The sequence below is a fragment of the Erpetoichthys calabaricus genome, chromosome 6 (genome assembly GCF_900747795.2).
Source record: "Erpetoichthys calabaricus chromosome 6, fErpCal1.3, whole genome shotgun sequence".
In the NCBI taxonomy this organism is placed as follows: Eukaryota; Metazoa; Chordata; class Cladistia; order Polypteriformes; family Polypteridae; genus Erpetoichthys; species Erpetoichthys calabaricus.
The window spans coordinates 122,233,343-122,258,765 of record NC_041399.2 but is presented as its reverse complement, the minus strand read 5'-3'; the positions used below and the strand labels follow the sequence as shown (position 1 = coordinate 122,258,765).

General features: G+C 42.7%; 1 protein-coding gene across 1 annotated transcript in view; it reads right to left on the bottom strand.

Annotated features, from left to right (window-relative positions):
* obscnb (obscurin, cytoskeletal calmodulin and titin-interacting RhoGEF b) overlaps nt 1-25,423 on the bottom strand; it is a 565,304-nt gene that overhangs the window by 40,272 nt on the left and 499,609 nt on the right. The window contains exon 79 of the mRNA XM_051928767.1: nt 12,837-13,014. Coding sequence (XP_051784727.1) covers nt 12,837-13,014 — 178 coding nt within the window. The remainder of the gene's footprint in view (nt 1-12,836; nt 13,015-25,423) is intronic.

Genomic DNA, 25,423 nt, shown 5'->3' with positions numbered 1-25,423 from the left:
CGCGATCTCGTTCTTTCGGTCACTACCCATAGCTCATGACCATAGGTGAGGGTAGGAACATAGATCGACTGGTAAATTGAGAGCTTCACCTTGCGGCTCAGCTCCTTTTTCACCACGACAGACCGATGCAGCGCCCGCATTACTGCGGATGCCGCACCGATCCGCCTGTCGATCTCACGTTCCATTCTTCCCTCACTCGTGAACAAGACCCCGAGATACTTGAACTCCTCCACTTGGGGCAGGATCTCGCTACCAACCCTGAGAGGGCACTCCACCCTTTTCCGGCTGAGGACCATGGTCTCGGATTTGGAGGTGCTGATTCTCATCCCAGCCGCTTCACACTCGGCTGCGAACCGATCCAGAGAGAGCTGAAGATCACGGCCTGATGAAGCAAACAGGACAACATCATCTGCAAAAAGCAGTGACCCAATCCTGAGCCCACCAAACCGGACCCTCTCAACGCCCTGGCTGCGCCTAGAAATTCTGTCCATAAAAGTTATGAACAGAATCGGTGACAAAGGGCAGCCCTGGCGGAGTCCAACTCTCACTGGAAATGGGTTCGACTTACTGCCGGCAATGCGGACCAAGCTCTGGCACCGATCGTACAGGGACCGAACAGCCCTTATCAGGGGGGCCGGTACCCCATACTCTCGGAGTTCCCCCCACAGGATTCCCCGAGGGACACAGTCGAATGCCTTTTCCAAGTCCACAAAACACATGTAGACTGGTTGGGCAAACTCCCATGCACCCTCCAGGACCCTGCTAAGGGTATAGAGCTGGTCCACTGTTCCGCGACCAGGACGAAAACCACACTGTTCCTCCTGAATCCGAGGCTCGACTATCCGACGGACCCTCCTCTCCAGGACCCCTGAATAGACTTTTCCAGGGAGGCTGAGGAGTGTGATCCCTCTGTAGTTGGAACACACCCTCCGATCCCCCTTCTTAAAGAGGGGGACCACCACCCCGGTCTGCCAATCCAGAGGCACTGTCCCTGATGTCCATGCGATGTTGCAGAGGCGTGTCAACCAAGACAGTCCTACAACATCCAGAGCCTTGAGGAACTCCGGGCGTATCTCATCCACCCCTGGGGCCCTGCCACCAAGGAGTTTTTTGACCACCTCGGTGACCTCAGTCCCAGAGATGGGGGAGCCCACCTCTGAGTCCCCAGGCTCTGCTTCCTCATTGGAAGGCATGTTAATGGGATTGAGGAGGTCTTCGAAGTATTCCCCCCACCGACCCACAACGTCCCGAGTCGAGGTCAGCAGCGCACCATCCCCACCATATACAGTGTTGACACTGCACTGCTTCCCCTTCCTGAGACGCCGGATGGTGGACCAGAATCTCCTCGAAGCCGTCCGAAAGTCGTTCTCCATGGCCTCCCCAAACTCCTCCCACGCCCGAGTTTTTGCCTCAGCAACCACCAAAGCCGCATTCCGCTTGGCCTGCCGGTACCTATCAGCTGCCTCCGGGGTCCCACAGGACAAAAGGGTCCCATAGGACTCCTTGTTCAGCTTGACGGCATCCTTCACCGCCGGTGTCCACCAACGGGTTCGGGGATTGCCGCCACGACAGGCACCGACCACCTTACGGCCACAGCTCCGGTCAGCTGCCTCAACAATAGAGGCACGGAACATGGCCCATTCGGACTCAATGTCCCCCACCTCCCTCGGGATGTGGTCGAAGTTCTGCCGGAGGTGGGAGTTGAAGCTACTTCTGACAGGGGGCTCTGCCAGACGTTCCCAGCAGACCCTCACAACACGTTTGGGCCTACCACGCCTGACCGGCATCCTCCCCCACCATCGAAGCCAACTCACCACCAGGTGGTGATCAGTTGACAGCTCCGCCCCTCTCTTCACCCGAGTGTCCAAGACATGTGGCCGCAAGTCCGACGACACGAGCACAAAGTCGATCATCGAACTGAGGCCTAGGGTGTCCTGGTGCCAAGTGCACATATGAACACCCCTATGCTTAAACATGGTGTTCGTTATGGACAATCCGTGACGAGCACAGAAGTCCAATAACAAAACACCGCTCGGGTTCAGATTGGGGGGGCCATTCCTCCCAATCACACCCTTCCAGGTCTCACTGTCATTGCCCACGTGAGCATTGAAGTCTCCCAGCAGAACGAGGGAGTCCCCAGAAGGTATGCCCTCTAGCACCCCCTCCAGGGACTCCAAAAAGGGTGGGTACTCTGAACTGCTGTTCGGTGCATACGCACAAACAACAGTTAGGACCTGTCCCCCCACCCTAAGGCGAAGGGAGGCTACCCTCTCGTCCACCAGGGTAAACCCCAATGTACAGGCTCCAAGTTGGGGGGCAATAAGTATACCCACACCTGCTCGGCGCCTCTCACCGGGGGCAACTCCAGAGTGGTACAGAGTCCAGCCCCTCTCAAGGAGATTGGTTCCAGAGTCCAAGCTGTGCGTCGAGGTGAGTCCGACTATATCTAGCCGGAACCTCTCAACTTCGCGCACTAGCTCAGGCTCCTTCCCCTTCAGAGAGGTGACATTCCACGTCCCAAGAGCCAGTTTCTGTAGCCGAGGATCGGACCGCCAAGGTCCCCGCCTTCGGCCACCACCCAACTCACACTGCACCCGACCTCCTTGGCCCCTCCCATAGGTGGTGAGCCCATGGGAAGGGGGACCCACGTTGCCTCTTCGGGCTGTGCCCGGCCGAGCCCCATGGGTGCAGGCCCGGCCACCAGGCGCTCGCCATCGAGCCCCACCTCCAGGCCTGGCTCCAGAGTGGGGCCCCGGTGACCCGCGTCCGGGCAAGGGAAAACGCCATCCAAAATTGTTTTTCTTCATAGGAGGTTTGTTTAACCGCTCTTTGTCTCATCCCTCACCTAGGACCAGTTTGCCTTGGGTGGCCCTACCAGGGGCATAAAGCCCCGGACAACAGAGCTCCTAGGATCATTGGGACACGCAAACCCCTCCACCACGATAAGGTGACGGTTAAAGGAGGGGTATCTGAGTTGTTTCATTTAAAATTCATTGTGGTAATGTACAGAACCAAAATTAGAAAAAAGTTGTCTCTGTCCAAATATTTATGGACCTAACTGCATAAGAAGAACCAGAATATAATATAACATAACTTTTATTTTATAGAAATCATTTGATTGCCACTGTATGTGAATTCAGTAGTATAAAGTGAACCTCTATTCTTTGTTATCGCTGACCATTCTTACCATGCTGTAATGGACTGCTTTTGAAGAATGCTCCCTCCTAAGCATTTTGCCGAGGAGTAATTAAAAGATACAATGAACAGCTTTTCTCCTGCCTGATAACAGATTTTTCCTGTTAGGGGATGTTTCTTTCTTTAATAAGATGTTAAATTTCTACCACAATCCACATTTTTAGGAAGGATAGACAGAACAGAAAAGATGTTGGGGTTGCTGTTTATGTCAAACTGAATTTAAATGCAAGTCTTCTTCAATTGTATGATGAGTCCAGTTTTTGTGAGGGCATCTGATTTTGTCTGGAAAGCTCGAGGGAAACAGGCCTTATTTTAGGAATGTGTTACAGACAACCTAATGCAGACAGCAATTTCAATGCACATCTTTTTAGTAATATTAAAAAGGCAAGTTTGCAGGGGGATATTATACTGAATATTAACTAGGCTACTCCTGAAAACAGTGGAACGCAACAGTTTTAGATGTAATCAGTGACTATTTTTTTATTACAGTATGTTAAAGCACCAGTGTAGGGGGAAGCCTGTCTAAATGTGGTGATTTGTAATAATCAGGATAGAATTGAGGGTGTAGAGGTGACTGAACCACTAGGGTCAAGTAACCAGAGTTTTGGAGGAGCACAGATGCAAAGACTAAAATTGTGAAGTTTAACTTTGGTAGCATAAGCTTTTAAGTGTGAAGACAGTCGAGGTGTAGTGGAACAGGTTTACATATAATGTAGGAAAGGTACATATAAAAATTTGGAATTAGTAGGAAGTAAAAAAAAAAACTCCACAGTGAGCTCATGTCAAATAATCCTGTAACGTCTATAATCCAGTCATTTGCTCAAAATATCCAAAATGAATGCGTTTTTGCTAAACTTTTGTTAAATAGCTACTTTCAGAATTGTCAGCACATATATATATATATATATATATATATATATACAGGAAACCTAAACACTCATAGGGGTGCCTTTTTGAATCGAAGATAGGACTCCTTGGAGAAGAAGGCAGACCCAACCATAAAACCATATCCAATTATAAAAAGTAATACTGACAAAAAACTCCAACAAATGATTATTGATCCCTACTCTTGAGCTGTTTCCTTCTGGTTAAATACTCTGAGAGAGGGCTCAGGAGTAGTGACAGCAGGGGTATTCCACCTACAAATATCATACCTACATTTAAAGAGACTGTACATAATTAAAATATCACATTTGAAATCAATAGAAAAAACAAAGATGTGAAAAAGTCCTGAAAATTAACATTCCTAAAAATTCTCTCAAACAAACTGCCCATTAAGTAAAAATACATACAATAAAGTTCATCATTAGGTCAAGGTGATCAAGTCTGAAGACTTTGGCCCAGCAGTGCAGACAAGACAAAAAGATTTTGTCTCGGCGTGGCAGATAAGGCAAGAAGACTTTGGCCTGGCGGGGCTTGACAAGGCAAGAAGACTGGCCCAGAGGGACAGGCAACGCGAGAAGACTTTGAGCCAGCAAGGCAGACGAGTCGAGAAAATTTTTAATCACTGGGGCAAGCAAGCAGACGTCTCCCTGCAAGGGTAACTGGGTAGCTGACAGCACTCCTCCCGATGAGGGTGACTGTACAGTAGACAAAGCACCTCTCCTAGAGGGTGGCTAAGTTACAGTAGCAAAGCTAAGAGATGAGTTTTTAATGTGTTAATATTAACCTCTAGTGTCTGTGAACTCCTCGACAATAAAAAAGCAGAAGCCACTTCCTGGAAGGACTCGGGTAGCAATGGGATTAAAGCAGCAATGGGGTGGCAGCGATAACCCCTTGGCAGCACTATGGCGACAAACTGATTGCACCCAATCCTGGGAACACAAGTAGCAACTCAGAAGCACCCCCTTCAGGGAAAGCTGTAAACTCAAGAACAGCAAAGACAGTAGGACCAGAAGGCCCAGACAGGCCAATAGGAGCATCAATTGTAGTGCTTGTAAATTGCACAAGCTAAGAACTCGGATGTGATAGGACCTATGAAGGCCTGACTGGTGCAGACAAGATATCTATTGAAAAAACTGGAGGTAAAAAAAAATCTACAGTAACAGCAAGTTCGATAGAATGGGTGAATCAAAAATATACTGCACTACCCTAATTGGAATGGCGGAAAAATTAGGCCAGCAAAAACAGGTTCAGGTGATTAGAAGTCCAGAAGTAAATATGACACCTTTATTATAGCAGCATACTGGAATGGGTTATTAGCTAGGTATAGGCCATTTAAACAATCTTCCTGTAAAAACACGATCTGGTAACTTAAACCAAGGCCACAATAAACACAAGAGACTTGATTGTAGCAGAACAAGAGGAAGAAGAGAACTTTGAAAAACCAGAGGGTCTGACATTGACATTGACATTTTGGATCAAAGTCCCTAAACACTTTTTAATGTTTGTAAATTGTTTTTTTAGCCTACTGGTTTTAATTCAATATACCTCATTAAAATTGTAATAAAACTGCATCAGTTTGATTCAGTTCCCTATTTAAATGTAAAAATATCTGCAGATGATTGACTTATTTCTTATGTAAAGTCATCACATCTTTTTGGAAATGACATCTAAACTACACTTGACTTGCAACAATTTTTCTTTTTTTCTTGAGGGATAATGGAGTTTCACAAAAAGCAAAATATCCGACGCCTCCAAAAGAAGCTATGGAGCAGGCCAGAAACTTGCCTGGTCTTCCCAGTAGTACTAGGGTGTTGTACCGTGTTGGCCATTATGAATGTAATGAAAAGTCAAGCAAAATGACACCTTTGTGAAAAGTCAAGCAAAATGACACCTTTTATAATAATTAACCTTGCCACAATGCATAGAGTTGGTCCAGCCATTTCTAGTTGGTGCTCGATGAAAATCAGATGGTTCCCAGAAGATGGCGTCTGACTTGGTACCCAGAACCCTAACCTGGAGCAAGCTCCTAAAAGTTATTATCTGTGCCTCCCTAACCTGGAAAAACATTCTTGTGGAGCTATTACACTGTCTTTTTCGTTTGCGAAACATTTCAACATTTTTTAATTCTGTTTATTAAATTTAGAGCAGAACATACATTCATTTATATATATATATATATATAGTATATACTCGTATATATAAATCAAGAATTCATATAATTCATTTGCCTCCGCATTTAGGATGTATGTTTATACTGTCTCCTCTGCAGCCTTTTCAAGATTGCATAGCCAGGATATAGCCTTACATCCACAGCGGTAGGTAAAGCATTAAAAGGGCAGAGTACAAGATTGCAGAACTCAAACTCTGACTCTGACTCTGACTCAAACTCTCAGCATAAATGTGCAGATTTTGTTTGAGAAGCCAAAATTTAAAGTCTGCATCCGAAAACTATTATCGTGGCACGTGCAAGAAAAAGCCAAAAACTGAGAAAGAATATTATATATGACAAGCTAAAGACCATCAATAATTATGGGTGTGCTGTGACAACTGATATTTGGAACGAAAAGTTTGAGAAAACCTCTTTCATATCTGCTACCATTCATTATATTAATGAGTGCTACAATCTTATGTCAAGGGTGCTTTTTGTGACAGCATTTGAAGCAAGCACAATTTAAAGGGGTGAAAATATTCGCACTTTATTGTTTGAAAAAAATAAAGAGTTTTCAGAATTGACTATTACTGACTGAGGAGCAAACACGATCGCTGCTTTGCGTGGATACACCAAATTAAACTGTAGTAGCCACATTCTTAACATGATTTTCTCAGTATTTTAAACATACTGTACTGGACAACAAGGCAAGCTTATGAATTCACTCAAACCGTCAGTGGAGACAAAAATATAGCACTGAATTCAGTGCTGCAGCAATTTGATAGATAGATAGATAGATAGATAGATAGATAGATAGATAGATAGATAGATAGATAGATAGATAGATAGATAGATAGATAGATAGATAGATAGATAGATAGATAGATAGATAGATAGATAGATAGATAGATAGATACTTTATTAATCCCAAGGGGAAATTCACATACTCCAGCAGCAGCATACTGATACCAAAAAAAACAATATTAAATTAAAGATTGATAATAATGCAGGTAAAAACAGACAATAACTTTGTATGATGTTAACGTTTACCCCCCCGGGTGGAATTGAAGAGTCACATAGTTTGTGGGAGGAACGATCTCCTCAGTCTGTCAGTGGAGCAGGACATTAACAGCAGTCTGTCGCTGTAGCTGCTCTTGTGTCTGGAGATGACACTGTTTAGTGGATGCAGTGCATCAGCATCAGTAAAAAGATACAACTGTGGTCTCTTTTCTGAAAACTTTCAATGATGCAAGGATTGATGTAGGATCACATATTACAACATCTGAAAAAACCTGTCAACAAACTGTTCAGCACCAATTTTTATCCACATGCTCTACAAAGGAGCAACATTTCTCAGCCCAAAGCTTCTGTTTTTATATCTTTTATTTAAGAGGATTGCAAAGGCACAAGAACAAGAAGAGATTTGTAATAATTGCTATTTAACGCAATTGCACTAAATCAAAGAGTGAAGTGAAATTCACTGGGTAGCTTTTAGTAACACCCTCTTTCCTCAAAGAGCTTGTGAGCAGAGGAGGAGCAGATGCCAGTATATTCAAAGTGCTTTGCTTGGTTACAGTGTACTTGTATTGAAAAACAAAAACTACTGTGAGAAAGTGGGGAGTGTTTGTTAAGCTATCAGTAATATAGCAATTAGAAAAGCGTATATTTAAGCAAAACTTATACTGTATGTCCAACGTAGCATTTACCTTACGTGTCTGCTTCACATTTTTGTTGAATGAATAGCAATTATTAACATAGATCATACTTTATTACAATATAGAATAGAAAGTGGTTGCCTACTAACAAAGCTTTAACAACACATGTTGCTCATACACTGCTCATTTTTGTTCCCTTCTGTGAAAAAGACATGTGAACTTGTGCTCAGAAATTATTATTTATCCTATCAGAAGTTCTGTATGAAATACTGATAAAGTAGCATTGTATCCAAAAAAGTGAAAAGGACAACTATGCCAAAGAGAGGAAACCTTCAGCCACCTCCTTGTACAAGATAATGTTAAACAGGCATATCAACCATACATGACTTTTTTCCTTAATGGAAGTAATGTGTTTCCGCAGGCAGGATTGGGACAAAACTATTAGGATGTGGGAGGGAGTAAGACAAATCTATTAGGGTGCAGGAGAGGAGTGGGACAAGTGTGGCCAAGTGTATGTGGGAGCGGGCGTGTGCCGGAAGGAGTACCACAGGAATGGCCAGGTGTGGGTTTAAAAAAATCAGTCCCGCTCAGACCTCTGTTTCATGTATCAATCGTATCTGCATATAATTTATCCAGATTACATTTACACAGTCCATTAAAATGCATCTGGGCATAGAACACCATGATCTCTAAATCTGACACTGATTCCAGCCCATATTGGGTACAGTATATATAGAGTAGTATAATTTTTGGCCGTCAATAAATTTGAGTTTAACACCCCTGTATTAAGTTATAAGCCAAGGATGCTGAACTTCTGTGATATTTTAATTTGCCTGCACTGAGTTTCCAAGTATGAGCAAGTTTCTTTTCTGAACCATCTGGGAGAGTTTTTAATCAAAAGCATCCATCATCTCAGCCATAGTTAATGAAATAGCTTAGATTAGGGGTTCCCAAGTAGTTGTACCATCTGGTCATTACCTCCACTAATATAAATGCTGTGAATCAGAACAGGAGTTTGGATCTTGGTTGCTCCCAAAAGTAGTCATACTCAATGATTTTTTCAGAACTGCATTATGTATTATGGGTAAAGGTGTACATACCTGTTGATGAGCAGTTGTTTCTGATGAAATGTTAATGTCCTTCCACTGAGTGAAAATCAAACAAACCCGAAGAGTCTAGAATCAAATTTTGGATAGCTGTTGATGTAAGTAGTATATACTAGATACTGTTTCTTATTTGGAGAAAGATTGCCATGGAAAGACAGAGGAACTTGATGATGTGAGCTTTTAACAGGCAGGAATGGTAAGAAAAGTCCATGCTGTCAATATTATCACAAAACTTTACATGGAAAATAAGCTGCTTGCCCAAAAAACAAAACTGTGCTATAACAAACTGTAAACAAAATGAGACTGGAGCTGCTAGTCCACTGTAAAAAGGACATAAAAGATGGTCAAGGAGTCAAACACTGCTAAAATACAGAGGCAGTGAGAGAATGCAAACGTAACAAAACAAAAATGAAACAGTGCACCAATTTTTGGTGTGCAAGCCACTCAAAGACTACAAAAATGATAGTGGACTGCTGATGTAGACAGCATCATGCGCAGCTCATCATTCTGCATGCAGTGGTTCTCCAGACAGCAGTAACCATCATGAAGCACAGCCTAGAAACCACCACCAACATTATCTTCCTCTTAGAAGCTCAGTTTGTCCTGCATACCACATAGAATTCCAAAAAGAAACACCTGAATGACCTGTTCTCTATTATTACCTCTCTATGCAGAGCCCACACAGTCATTTTGTGATGGATTCCCTCCTATTGTAATGTACTTGGCAATAAAGTCAGTGACACTCTGGTAGAGGAGGCTTCAACAAAAGAACAAGTGGACAGGTCTACAAACTTCCAAGAAACAAGGACAATCACCAAGGCAAAACAAGACAGTAGGTTACTCCATCTGCATTCCCAATACAACAGACAAGATGTTTAGCACCTGCTCAACAGACTTAATCAAGTGACTATCTTCAGGCTGTGCACAACCCACAACAAGTATACCAACATGTACAGTATACCAAGTTCTGATGCACTGTATACCAAGTTCTGTGTTGGACAGTCATACAAATGCCCATGTCAGATTGGCAGCAAGACAACAGAACATGTATTAATATCCTGACCACTCCAGGAACAACTCAGGTGCCAGACATGGCCAGAAGATACTCCTGTGGTGCAGAAGCTCTTTGGCTGCAAGGAGGATCTGTGGCGCAATGTCACCTTTGTACTGGGAACTGGAGTGTCCATTTGAGTGTTCGAGAAGAAGATTCTGTCTTCCATAAATATCCAAAAAATATAATTTTGACTTAATATAAAATTTCATGTATCCTTAATTGAAAAGTTTTGTTTTGCTTATCACTATATAAACACAAAAGCCGTTTTCTGCCCAGTGGCTGTGTAGCCCTGAAATTTTCTTTTATTTCTTTGATTGAAAACATATGCTAACATTTAAAGAGAAAATACAGTATATGCAAACAATGAATGCTGTGTGCCAAGTAATAATGCTCACTCAAACTATATTAAGTTATATCTGGCTTCTGGGCAGGATAGATGTATTATCAGGATGCAGCACTGATGGGCCATTAGTAAGAACAAAAGGATTTGGACTCTGCATTGGTATAGCCTTAGTGGTTATAGTACTGAAACAACTTTGAAAATGTGCACATGGCATAATATTCAGGTATGTTCAATGGCTGTACAGATACTGTAACCTTCAATGGACTGAGTTCAGTAGGTAGGTTCTCCACTATCATCAGTCTATTTCAGGGTCATGGGGGCCATATGGTAACTCACCAGGGCTGAGACAAAGGTTAAAAACAAACCAGGACAAGACTCTATTTGATCACAAGGACCACTCACACACGCACCCACACCCACACCCACACCCACACACACACACTAAGTGTTTATTTGTTCTGCTCACAATGCCTTACACATCATAGGGTACTTCTTTCTTATGTAGACAGTCTTTGTTTTCCTTGCTTGCATTTTATATTTTTATGTTTAGTAAGGTCAATTAGCATACTTTTTACTAATTACAGCATCAGGAGGAGGAACATGCATGCAGCTGGTTCTGTGTGTGCCTTGCTGGACTTGCTGATAAGAGGATTGCAGTCTGGCGGACACATTCACAAGCAGTCAGCAGTAAAAGTGACTTCCTAACCTGTGCATGCAGTCTGCTTGTTTTTCATTAACACGTATTGAGGACCTGTTTGCCATCAGTAGCATCTTTCAGAAGTGAAAAAGAGGAAAATACTGTATATATAATATACAACTTGGTGTAAATGCTCTAAAGGTAAAACTAAAATAGTGAACCAATTCATAACTGAGGTTGCAAAGAACGTTTCTCTATTTTAAGTTTAACAACAAATTCGACAATGCTTTTCAAAGGGAGATTTTGAAATTTTCAAACTGCATATAGCTCAATCTGTTCAAGATATCTCAACAAAAATTGAATTGTCTTGACAAATTTACTTGAAGAATAACTGTGCCAGACTTCAATAAAATTGGTCTACAGCCATTGGGGAACGAGTTGTTTTATGCGGACAGACAAATTGACATACAGACATACACACAGAAATGGCTATCGCCAATAGGTGCGTTGTGTATTGTATTCAAGTGCACCTAAAAATATGGTGATTTCTAGTTTTAATAAATCATTTTTGAGACAAAAGAGTCACCATCTATGTTTTTCTAAATTCAGAGAAAACAGAAATTCTGTTTTTGTTTGAAAATCTGTTAATATTATGGAACATTAATTTAAATTCTTATTGTCTTTATAAAGTTGTTCTCAAATAGATGTACTACCAAAGGTTTGCTTTTTGACTATAAATAAAACATTTTTTGTTGGACATGCAAGTGAGGGAGGGCAAAGAATTAAAAGAATGGCAGCCGGAGTGTCAATAGTATGTATTAGTCTCCTTTACTAATCAATAAATTAACAGCAATATGATCCAAAAAATAAATCCCTGCTGAATATTATAGTAGACAGGTGACTGGAGGCCTGACTAGAGTGGCTGACCCTTTAAATGGGAGATGGAGTTTAAAGGTGTAGGGGTATCTTGTGCTTCAAGTGGGCATTCAGGGGTGAAAGTCCCAGAACCATGAGAGAGTGTCCCTGACCCTGGAAGATGTTTATGGCATTACCCCAGCAGTGGCCCTCCACCATCATACCAATGACACCCCTTCTCCCTCCCTCTACATGAGGAGTTCAAAGCCATTCCTTAGTCAACAGCCCACTAAGTGAAGAGTGAAAAGGTGAGTGGGGATAAATGCTCCACTCATAGGGAATAGTGGAAATGGTTTGGAGAGAGAAAGATGTGAGAGCTGGGCAGTGGAAAGGGTGTGCTTACTTTATATTTTCTGATGTACAATTGAATTTTTTATTTATTTTCCCTTTTTTAATCTCTCACATGAGTTTACCAATTGTACAATAATCAAACCTTTGCATAATACTTTTCATTACATCACCTTCTTAATATAGAGATATTACAAGAGTAGCTGCCATCCAGTGTGTAATACAAAATTAAAAATGTGTTTTTTTTTAATTTAAAAAAATATGCAGTAAAGATTAAATAACGATGAAGTGGAGCAACCAGGTTGATATTTCCTATTATTGTAAAGGCAGAATTAATGGATTGTTTTGTCCTATGTGTAAATTAAAATCTGCTTTTTAATTTTGTCAATTGATACAAATATTGTGAAATATAGAGGTTTTGAAAAATCAGAATCTCAGGACCAAAGATTCCCATGATGACAATATAATGGATGATTACCCTGAAGCTCAGTAGTCTATTTTGGTATATTACTTGTTTGAACATTGCTTTGAAAAATAACTATATTTTTTAATCCAAAACACATTGTGAAAATCACTGTTATCACATGTAAACACAGAAAGATGACTTACTCCAAGCTGGAAGACTATAGCGCTGTTGTAGGTCAGTGAGGTCCCTCACCCAGGAGTTCTTGATAATGACCGTCCTTGCTTGTAACGTGTATTTACGAACAGAGTCTTCTCGCTCATGCCATATCTCAAAGGCACGGTCATCACCCTCCACAAAATCATTCACATCAATATTTGTGAGCTAAAATGAAAAAAAAGGGGTAGGTAATGTAATAGTATGAAAGTCTAACTGGCAAAAAAGAACATTTCAGAACATAAGAAATTATTTTAAATAGGGCATTGCTGCATCAGTGGTCAGTATTTTTACTAATATTATAAGAAGAAGCAAATTTACAGTGGGATATTAGAGTTTTGAATCCAAACTATCCTGCACAGTCTTTCCATTGGCCATCTATAGATGATATTTGTTAAGTGCCATTACAGTGTGTTTATGTACTGTTTAGTGCACCTACAACACTCAGTGGGAGGCAGTATCATCTTGATCTCAAAGACAAAGATACCCTACATACACAAAGTTCAATTGAAACAGAAATGAAATGGGTCACATCCCTGCTGCTGCAATACCAAGATGTTAACATTTCATTATAAGTAGTGTTGAGTTTAATGATTAATCAAGCAGCTGTTGTTCATGTGTTGTGCTTAATGTTTCTTTGGTGATTTTTTTTTTCCATTAATCCTATACCCAAGTTAGTGATGAAGAATTTGATGGATATCATTACTAACAAATGGTAAATTTAACCAATATTTAGAATGGAAAATAAAAAATGAAAGATTCACATAAAAAAGTAAGACTTGTTTTACGAGAAAGAAGGGACCATGTAATAAAAAGGAAAAATAATTTTAAAAATGTCTGGACATTGCCACAGCACATTAAGCTGGTCTGAAAAGCAGACCCAAAATGATTTTTTCACATTTGAGAGGTCTACTGGTCAAATCCATATGCAGTTTCTTGTTTGTTTATAACCTTTTCAAAAGCCCTGTGTAGTTATCTAAACATGGTGTGAAACACTTGGGGGCGCTGTTACCCCGTTAAACCCAACAGACAGATGTAGACACAGGGTAAAAGCAATAAGAATATCTTTTTAATTCTTCCTTTTTCTTTGTAGTGCCTCCAAAGCACCCCAGCCACAATAAACAGGCTAGAATACTATAATAATGACAATAAACACAATAACTCTCTCCTCCACCTCCCAGCAAGCTCTGTCACACTCCTCCCGACTCCAGCTCATCTGCTGGGTCTGCACCAGTCCTTTATATAGTCCTTGACCCGAAAGTGCTTCTCTCCTTCCGTCCATGTAACTCATTAGCACTTCAGGGTCAGATGGAGAATTTTACTTTTTCTTCGACTTCAGCCTGGAAGTACTTCTGTGCTTCCGTCATCATGACTTCCCAGTACTGCCAGGCTGCAAGGGAAGCATGACTCCCCAAGTCCTACCCCAGGGTGCTCCCCATGAACCCAACAGGGCTGAGGAACTGGACTCCAAATCCCAGGATGGTCTGTGGGAATCCGGAGCACCGCTACACTCCAGGGGAGCTGCCATCTAGCATTTTGGGGGAGGCAGTATCTTGGAAAAGCTGCCTTCCCCCATCCTTCCATCCATTGGGCATCCCGTCCGGGTTGAGTTGCCAGCCATCCCTCACAATGAAAAAAAATTCAGATGGCTATATCAGTTAGAAGAATGCTTTCTGAAGAGCATATTTCTTACTTTCATACTTGAAAGCCTAAACATGGCAAAGCCAAACATGTAAAAAAAGTTTCCATTTTTAAAGGTCTGCTTTTACCAAGGAGTGTCATCTGTCCTAAATGTTTTAATTTTGTTATGTGCTATACATATAAAGGTACCAGTACCTTGAGCCTGATGGGTGATTTAGTTCTTGAGATATGGTCTTGTGAAACTGATGAAAAAATAAAGCCATGTCAAATTTGACACCCCTTGCCCCTCACAAAACTGACTATCTTGGAAAGTAATGATCTTACATCAAAATAATTTTATAGGGTGTCTCCTGAATAACATGGGTATACCTGGCATTTTTTCAGAATTTTTTGAAACCAAAGTGCATGGAATTTCTGTAAAATCTGTTGATTTAACATGGAAAGACCCATTAAAAATAGCTTCCCTTAATTCTAAAAGTATCAAAAATAAAACAAGTGTGTTGGAGTAATATGTAATTGTATGATAATTATTGCAATAACCAGAAACTTGGATAAATAAAAAGATGTGGATGAGTATAACATAGAGGGATTCATATTTTTTAGGGAGGACAGACAGAATAGAAAGGGAGGTGGGGTTGCTGTTTACATTTAACATAATTTAAATTCAAGGCTTCTTCAATTGGACAATGATCCCCATCTTAGTTAGGTCATCTGGCTTCATCTGGAAAGCATTAGTAAAAGAGGCTTATTTTAGGATTATGATATAGACTGCCTAATACAGACAGTAATTTCAACGCACATCTTTATAATAATAATGAAAAGGTGATTTTACAGGGGGATATTATAGTCATATTAACTTGGATAGAGTGGCACAGAGGCACTTCCCGGTCCTCCCTGCATGGAGTTTGCATGTTCTCCCCGTGTCTGTGTGGGTTTCCTTCGGGTACTCCAGTTTCTTCCCACAGTCCAAAGACATGCAGTTTAGGTGCATTGGCAATCCTAAATTGTCCCTAGTGTGTGCTTGGTGTGTGGGTGTGTGTGTGTGCCCTGCGGTGGGCTCTGCGCCCTGCCTAGGGTTTGTTTCCTGCCTTGTGCCCTGTCTTGGCTGGGATTGGCTCCAGAAGACCCCCGTGACCCTGTAGTTAGGATATAACGGGTTGGATAATGGATGGATGGATAGATTAACTTGGATAACCTTACAAATACCAGAGCACAAGAGCAGGGGTTTTTAGATGTAATCAGTAACTGTTTTTTAACACAGTATTTTAAGGCTCCAGCGCAGGAGGAAGCCTTTCTAGATGGAGTATTTTGTAATAATCAGGATAGAATTGTAAGTGTAGAGGGGTGTAAACCACTAGGGTCAAGTGATCATAATATAATACAGTTCTCAGTGTTTTGGAAGAGTATGGATGCAAAGACTAAGACGTTTGAGCTTAACTTTGGCAGGGCAAATTTTGAGCAGATGTGGCAAAGTCTAAGGAGGATAGACTGGGATCTGCTTTTAAATGTAGAGACAGTCAAGGAGCTTTGGAACAGGTTTAAAAATGTTTTACATATAATGCAGGACAGGTACATACTTAAATTTGGAATCAGTAGCAAATTAAAAAAAATTCCACAGTGGCTAATAAAGCAAAGGAAATAAAACACCTCTACAAGGTTTATAAGATTAATAAATGCAATGTGAATTGTACTGTGTATCAAAACATGAGGGTAAACTATTGAGAAAGATATTGGGGAGGTTAAAAGGTAGTTAGAATGGAATATAGCAGATAAGGTGAAAGATGGCCAAAAGAGATTCTTTCTGTACTTTCGTTGTGAAAGAACAGTCAAAGAGGAGATGAAGTGCATCAGGAATGATAAAGGAGAATTAAAAAAATACATCCAGTGGAATAGAAGATGTTCTAAACTCACATTTTTTTATGAGTTTTTTAGATGTGAGGAAGTAGTTAACCCCTCAGCAGTAAAAGGTACTACTAAGGAGGTACTGAGTTATATGGAAGGTGTAGAAGTGCTGATTAGATTAAATAGGATTACATCAAACAAATCACTAGGACCTGGTAATATTTATTCTTGAGTTCTGAAGGAGATTAGTAAGTACATATAAGCCCTTGACACATATTTTCAAGAAGTCACTGCACACTGGGGAAATTCCAAAGTACTGGAAAATGGCAAATACTATCCTGTTACATTAAAAGGGTGACTGGGCAGATCCAAGCAACAATAGGCCAGTAAGCTTAAGATGCATCACAGGTAAATTAATGGAAGGAATATTTAAGGGAAGGATTGAGCAGCATGTGGCAAGAAAAAGAGTTTTACTGAACAATCAGCATGGGTTCAGAAGAGGGAGGTTATGTTTTACCAACATGCCAGATTTCTGTGAGGAAGCAACACAAGGATATGATCAAAGTGGAGCATATGATATTATTTATCTTGACTTTCAGAAAGCATTTAATAAGGTGCCACATCAGAAGTTGGGGATCGAACTAAAAGTGGGAGTTCAGGGTGTTGTTTATGGATGGGTGCAAAATTGGCTCAAATGCAGGAAGCAGACGGTGATGGTATGAGGAACCTTATCAGAACTGGCTGAAAATAAGAGTGGTATTCCACAGAGGTTTGGTATGGCTGCTGCCATTTTTAATACATACAGTATAAATGATTTGGATAGGAATAGAAGTAACATGCTGGTTAAGTTTGCAGATGATACCAAGTTAGGTGGATTGACAGATAATTTAGAATCTGTTGAATAATTGCAGAGAGACTTACACAGCATACAGGCTTGGGCAGATACGTGGCAGGTGAAATTTAATGTAGGTAAATGTAAAGTATTACATGTAGGAAGTAAAAATATTTGGTTTGAAAACACAATGGGAGGTCTGAAAATCGAAAGGACACCTTATGAGAAGTTTTTAGGAGTTGCAGTGGACTTGACAGATAGTGAACAGAAGCCATTAAGATGGCTAACAGATTGTTAGGTTATATAGCACAATGTGTAGAGTACAAGTCTAAGGACTAAGGAGATTCACAAGGAGCCTGTAAGTGAATCTGTGAAATGCACTGGTGAGGCCTCATCTGGAGTAATGTGTATAGTTGTGGTCTTCAGGCTACAAAAATGACATAGCAGCACTGGAAAGAGTCCAGAAAAGAGCAACTAGGCTGATTCCATAGCTGCATGGGATGAATTATGAGGAAGGTTTAAAAGAAGATTAAGAGGAAACAAGATTAGTGTTTAAAATTATAATGAGAATTAGAACAGTGGATCAAGACTATTATTTTAAAATAAGTTTATCAACAATATATGGACACAGTTGGAAGCTTGTTAGCGTAAATTTCACAAACATTAGAACATTTTTCTTTACACACAGAACCATAGACATGGAATAAGATACCAAGCAGTGTGGTAGACAGTAGGACTTTAGTCACTTTCAAAACAAGACTTGGTGTTATTTTAGAAAAATTAAGTGGATAGGACTGGTGAGCTTTGTTGGACTGAATAGCCTATTCTCGTCTAAATTGTTGTAATGCTCTAAAAAGTGGCACATGAGATCAAGTGAGTGGTAATCCTTGGTGTAATTGAGGAAAGTTTTAGTCCCTGGCCTAGCCCCATTATCTCGGCACCAAAGAAGGATGGCAGTTGGTGCTTTTGCAACAACTTCCATTGTCTTAATCAAACCTCACGATTTGATGATTTGATACATACCCGATGTCGCAAGTAGACGAACTTGAGAGACTCAAGAAAGCATGGCTCTTGACTACACTTAACATAACAAAAGGTTACAGGCAAATTCCTTTAATGGAGTCTGAAAAGGAAAAGATTGTTTTCAGTACCCCTAGTGGACACTGGCATTATTGTGCCCTCCCATTTGGATTGCACAATGCACCTGCCACCTGACAGTGTTTAGTGGGCCATGTCATACATGTACGCTTGGGAGATAACTTAATGGCTCATTTAACGGCAATCCATACTGAGTCGTGGGTCTCCCTTACAGATCAGACGACTGGTAGCATCATTGAAGCCACTTCTGGGTCAAGGTTCCAGCTTCCAGTCTTGCTTTTTCTTAAGGGGCTCCACTGCAGTTCTGAGATGGCCGATCAGTTGATTCAAGTCTGAAAAGACTTTCTCGTGATTTGCAAACTTTTATTTTTTTCAACAATTATGCGGGTTTCACCTTCATGATGCCCCAAACTCTTCATCTTGTTCCTGTGTTATATTTTACAATATATAAATAAATAAAACTTGGACAGCAACATACGGCTCATGTTTTCAGATGTACAGGCCAGAAAAGTAGAACAATTAAAAATGATTTTTAAAAGAATGCTTTCTCTATATTTTTCAGCATAAGGCTTTCAAGCGATTCACAAGGAGCCTGTAAATGAGAAAGGATGGCATGCTGCAGAGCAACCTTAATATACTTCGTATCACACTACAACATGTGATTCCAAGGTTGATTGTGCTGTAAAAAAATCACCTGGACTCTCAGGGTGCAGTATTGCAGCTGTATCACAATTTGTTTGGCTTTGTTAGAAGTCTTGGATATGGTATTTACAGTAGAAATTTACTGTAAGGAGTTACACTCAAAGGTTTACTGGAATAGAGGTTGTGTAATGGGAATGGGGAAGGGAGAACAAGAGAGGATAAAGGGGAAAGACAGTCCTCCTCCTCTTGTTTCAGAGGGGTACATTGTGTGCACTTAGGACCAATAGATTTCAGTAGTGTATCAAAACCAAGGTTATTATAATTTTGCCTTTTTATATTAGTTTTTGGGCGGCACGGTGGCGCAGTGGGTAGCGCTGCTGCCTCGCAGTTGGGAGACCTGGGGACCCGGGTTCGCTTCCCGGGTCCTCCCTGCGTGGAGTTTGCATGTTCTCCCCGTGTCTGCGTGGGTTTCCTCCCACAGTCCAAAGACATGCAGGTTAGGTGGACTGGCGATTCTAAATTGGCCCTAGTGTGTGCTTGGTGTGGGGGTGTGTTTGTGTGTGTCCTGCGGTGGGTTGGCACCCTGCCCAGGATTGGTTCCTGCCTTGTGCCCTGTGTTGGCTGGGATTGGCTCCAGCAGACCCCCGTGACCCTGTGTTCAGATTCAGCGGGTTGGAAAATGGATGGATATTAGTTTTTATTTCTGTATTTTTTATGACCTTACTTGGAAATTCAGTTCAGTTTTAGTTTTCCTTCATCATTTATTTTTAGTTTTAATTTAGTTTTTATTTTACAAAGACATTTCTATTTGATTTATATATATATTAGTTTCAGTTTTAGTAATTATAGTATGGTTAAAGAGCTACTATGGAGTTTAGTTTTTGTGTCACAATGAGACAGAACTGTACACTTAACGGGTTTGGATATGAGTTTAATGTTAGTGGAAGTTTACTACACTACATGGTTTACTACCTGGTTTTGTTTTTGTCTAATAAATATGAACAATTTATGAACAATTTTACACAATGTTATAATTTAGAAAATATTTTCTGTCATTTGTGCTGAACAAATCTATGCTGCCTCTTGGCACATTTTTTGTGAGGATTTTTACTCTAAATGCCTACAGCACACAACATATCCTGTTCCAATGACAATGTTCTTATAATGAATGGCTTCAATATTGCATTCAAAGATCTCAAATACTGGGCTTTGTTATTTTCTACCAGCCATATTGATCTCTGATTCTATCTTAGGCACAAACAATTTATAGACAGAATTTTGCACCTGCAGGCCTGAAAAGATATCAAGAATCAGAATACAGATTCTACTGTGTTCTGACAGGTGTGACCATAAAAATCATGGAGGCTAAGGAAGAACAGGGCTCTTAGGCTTGAATCAGTGTGCAGACCCCACCTAGCTGTATTGAGGGAAACAAAGAAAAACAAGCATGTATTGTGCAGGTTAGGGGCAGTGAGACTTGAAAAGTCCATGCATAAGAAGAGTAAACCCATAATGAGCAGAGCAAGAGAGGTAATAAGAGTATGGATGGGCACAAAATGACAGAGACAGCATCAGAGATTAAGAACAATATATACATTATCTAAACCTGTTTATCCAGAGCAGGATTGCAGGAATCTGGAGCCTACCCAAGTAGGTTTGGATGCAAAGCAGAAAAAATCCCTGGTGTGCAATATGTATCACATGGCTGATTTTAAGAACACAAAGAATATGATATTTCAACTATCTGTTTTGAGAGAGAAACATTGAAAAAATGGGGACAGATATTTTAAAACATAATTCTGCTACTGAATTATTTTCACAATGTCAGGTATTTTGAGCTGTGAATATGAACTAAAAAAGAAATTAATAAACAGAATAAATACAAAAACACATTAATATGTTTAGCTTTTCATCACTTGGCAGACTCTCTTCACCTACTTACCTGCAGTTCAGTGGAGACATTGCCAACTCAGGAATTTTAAGGAATTTTTTAGGTTTGGATTGCTTCATTGTTAAACAACATTTTTAAAGCAAAAGTGATTGGTCAGCAACAATATGCTGATCTTGTATGTTGACTGTCAGTCTCTCCATCAGTGCCGTTTGGTTTTCAAAAATCAGGAGTGGTCTCCTCTCGACTTTCTCGTGTACTCAGATATGGGGATGGATATTTGTGGAGTAAACCGCAAGACAATGATTATATTATGTATATTAAAGAACCATCAACAACAAATCAAATTAATAATATATTCAACAATTATTATAAAAAAAAGTTGAATAAACCGGACTCTGCAGCTGCATGATTAAAAAAAAATCAAGTATATGTTCAGGTACCACTTCCAGTTAATGGATTTCAGTTTTAGAGTTAAAAGTTATAAGTGTCCCCTCCTTTAACCGCCACCTTATCGTGGTGGAGGAGTTTGCGTGTCCCAATGATCCTAGGAGCTCTGTTGTCCGGGGCTTTATGCCCCTGCTAGGGCCACCCAAGGCAAACTGGTCCTAGGTGAGGGATGAGATAAAGAGCGGTTCAAACCTTCTATGATGAATGAAAACTTTGGACGGCATTTTCCCTTGCCCGGACGGGGGTCACTGGGGCCCCCCTCTGGAGCCAGGCCTGGAGGTGGGGCTCGATGGTGAGGGCCTGGTGGCCGGGCCTGCACCCATGGGGCTTTGCTGGGCACAGCCCGAAGAGGCAATATGGGTCCCCCTTCCCATGGGCTCACCACCTATGGGAGGGGCCAAGAAGGTCGGGTGCAGTGTGAGTTGGGTGGTGGGCGGAAGGCGGGGACCTTGGCGGTCTGATCCTCGGCTACAGAAGCTGGCTCTTGGGACGTGGAATGTCACCTCTCTGAAGGGGAAGGAGCCTGAGCTAGTGCGCGAGGTTGAGAGGTTCCGGCTAGATATAGTCGGACTCACCTCGACGCACAGCTTGGACTCTGGAACCAATCTCCTTGAGAGGGGCTGGACTCTCTACCACTCTGGAATTGCCCCCGGTGAGAGGCGCCAAGCGGGTGTGGGTATACTTATTGCCCCCCGACTTGGAGCCTGTTCATTGGGGTTTACCCCGGTAGATGAGTGGGTAGCCTCCCTCCGCCTTCGGGTAGGCGGACGGGTCCTAACTGTTGTTTGTGCGTATGCACCAAACAGCAGTTTGGAGTACCCACCCTTTTTGGAGTCCCTGGAGGGGGTGCTAGAGGGCATACCTTCTGGGGACTCCCTCGTTCTGCTGGGAGACTTCAATGCTCACGTGGGCAATGACAGTGAGACCTGGAAGGGCGTGATTGGGAGGAATGGCCCCCCCGATCTGAACCCAAGCGGTGTTTTGCTATTGGACTTCTGTGCTCGTCACAGATTGTCCATAACGAACACCATGTTCAAGCATAGGGGCGTTCATATGTGCACTTGGCACCAGGACACCCTAGGCCTCAGTTCGATGATCGACTTTGTGGTCGTGTCTTGGATACTCGGGTGAAGAGAGGGGCGGAGCTGTCAACTGATCACCACCTGGTGGTGAATTGGCTTCGATGGTGGGGGAGGATGCCGGTCAGGCCTGGTAGGCCCAAACGTGTTGTGAGGGTCTGCTGGGAACGTCTGGCAGAGCCCCTTGTCAGAAGTACCTTCAACTCCCACCTCCGGCAGAACTTCGACCACATCCCGAGGGAGGTGGGGGACATTGAGTCCGAATGGGCCATGTTCCGTGCCTCTATTGTTAAGGCGGCTGACCAGAGCTGTGGCCGTAAGGTGGTCGGTGCCTGTCGTGGCGGCAATCCCCGAACCCGTTGGTGGACACCGGTGGTGAGGGATGCCGTCAATCTGAAGAAGGAGTCCTACAGGACCCTTTTGTCCTGTGGGACTCTGGAGGCAGCTGATAGGTACCGGCAGGCCAAGCGGAATGCGGCTTTGGTGGATGCTGAGGCAAAAACTCGGGTGTGGGAGGAGTTTGGGGAGGCCATGGAAAACGACTTTCGGACGGCTTCGAGGAGATTCTGGTCCACCGTCCGGCGTCTCAAGAGGGGGAAGCAGTGCAGTGTCAACACTGTATATGGTGGTGATGGTGCGCTGCTGACCTCGACTTGGGACGTTGTGGGTCGGTGGAGGGAGTACTTCGAAGACCTCCTCAATCCCACTAACATGCCTTCCAATGAGGAAGCCGAGCCTGGGGACTCTGAGGTGGGCTCCCCCATCTCTGGGACTGAGGTCACCGAGGTGGTCAAAAAACTCCTTGGTGGCAGGGCCCCGGGTGTGGATGAGATACGCCCGGAGTTCCTCAAGGCTCTGGATGTTGTAGGACTGTCTTGGTTGACACGCCTCTGCAACATCGCATGGACATCAGGGACAGTGCCTCTGGATTGGCAGACTGGGGTGGTGGTCTCCCTCTTTAAGAAAGGGGACCGGAGGGTGTGTTCCAACTACAGAGGGATCACACTCCTCAGTTTCCCTGGAAAAGTCTATTCGGGGGTCCTGGAGTGGAGGGTCCGTCGGATAGTCGAACCTCGGATTCAGGAGGAACAGTGTGGTTTTCGTCCTGGTTGCGGAACAATGGACCAGCTCTACACCCTTAGCAGGGTCCTGGAGGGTGCATGGGAGTTTGCCCAACCAGTCTACATGTGTTTTGTGGACTTGGAAAAGGCATTCAACCGTGTCCCTCGGGGAATCATGTGGGGGGGTACTTCGAGAGTATGGGGTACTGGACCCCCTGATAAGGGCTGTTCGGTCCCTGTACGATCGGTGCCAGAGCTTGGTCCGCATTGCCGGCAGTAAGTCGAACCCGTTTCCAGTGAGAGTTGGACTCCGCCAGGGCTGCCCTTTGTCACCGATTCTGTTCATAACTTTTATGAACAGAATTTCTAGGCACAGCCAGGGTGTTGAGGGGGTCCGGTTTGGTGGACTCAGGATTGGGTCACTACTTTTTGCAGATGATGTTGTCCTGTTTGCTTCATCAGGCTGTGATCTTCAGCTCTCTCTGGATCGGTTTGCAGCCGAGTGTGAAGCAGCTGGGATGGGAATCAGCACCTCCAAATCCGAGACCATAGTCCTCAGCCGGAAAAGGGTGGAGTGCCCTCTCAGGGTTGGTAGCGAGATCCTGCCCCAAGTGGAGGAGTTCAAGTATCTCGGGGTCTTGTTCACGAGTGAGGGAAGAATGGAACGTGAGATCGACAGGCGGATCGGTGCGGCATCCGCAGTAATGCGGGCTCTGCATCGGTCTGTCGTGGTGAAAAAGGAGCTGAGCCGCAAGGCGAAGCTCTCAATTTACCAGTCGATCTACGCTCCTACCCTCACCTATGGTCATGAGCTATGGGTAGTGACCGAAAGAACGAGATCGCGAATACAAGCGGCTGAAATGAGTTTCCTCCGCAGGGTGTCTGGACTTTCCCTTAAAGATAGAGTGAGAAGCTCAGTCATCCAGGAGGGGCTCAGAGTAGAGCCGCTGCTCCTTCGTATCGAGATGAGTCAGATGAGGTGGTTCGGGCATCTGATCAGGATGCCTCCTGGACACATCCCTGGTGAGGTGTTCCGGGTACGTCTAACCGGGAGGAGGCCCCGGGGAAGACCCAGGACATGCTGGAGGGACTATGTCTCTCGGTTGGCCTGGGAACGCCTTGGGATTCTCCCAGAAGAGTTAGAAGAAGTGGCCGGGGAGAGGGAAGTCTGGGTATCTCTGCTCAAGCTGCTGCCCCCGCGACCCGATCTCGGATAAGCGGAAGAGGATGGATGGATGGATGGATGAAGTTATAAGGGTTAAAAACTAACGGAAAGAACATTCAAAAACGAAAACAAATTTTTTAGTAAATTATTATTTTATTTCAGTTAGTCTTTCCAGATACTTTAATAGTTTTGTTTAGTTTTAGTTTTTCATTTCAGCTTTGTTAATTTTATTTCAGTTTATGAAAATGTTTTTTTAATAATAGTTTCAGTTTTGATTTTAGTTTTCGTTAACTATAATAACCTTGATCAAAACTGGTCAATTTATGTTCATTTGGCATAATCAGGAGGTCAGGATATAATCTGTCTGGTTTTATGATTAAAATAAAATGCAAGCTGCGTACATGTATACTGCACTTCCTGGCTTTTCTTTATGTGAGAAAAGCAATAAAAAAAAACGTGTAAGGGTGTGTGAGCTGTTTACACACGTAACAGGAATGTTTTTTCTTCTTCCTCCTTTTCTTCTTCTTTAGGCTGATCCCGTTAGTGGTAGCAACAGCGGATCATTTGTTTCCGTATCTTCCCATCCTCTTGCTCTGTTACACCTACCATCTGCATGCCCTCTCTCTCCTCTTAGGGCTTCATCTTTTCTTCTTGTATGGCAGATGCATCACTAGCATCCTTCTCCCAATATACCCAGCATCACTGCTCTGCACATATCCAAACCAACCCAATCTCACCTCTCTGGCTTTGTCTCCAAACTGTCCAACCTGAGCTGACCCTCTAATGTACTCGTTCCTAATCCTGTCCATCCTCATCACACTCAAAGCAAATCTTAACATCTTTAACTCTGTCACCTACAGCTCTGTCTCCTGTCTTTTT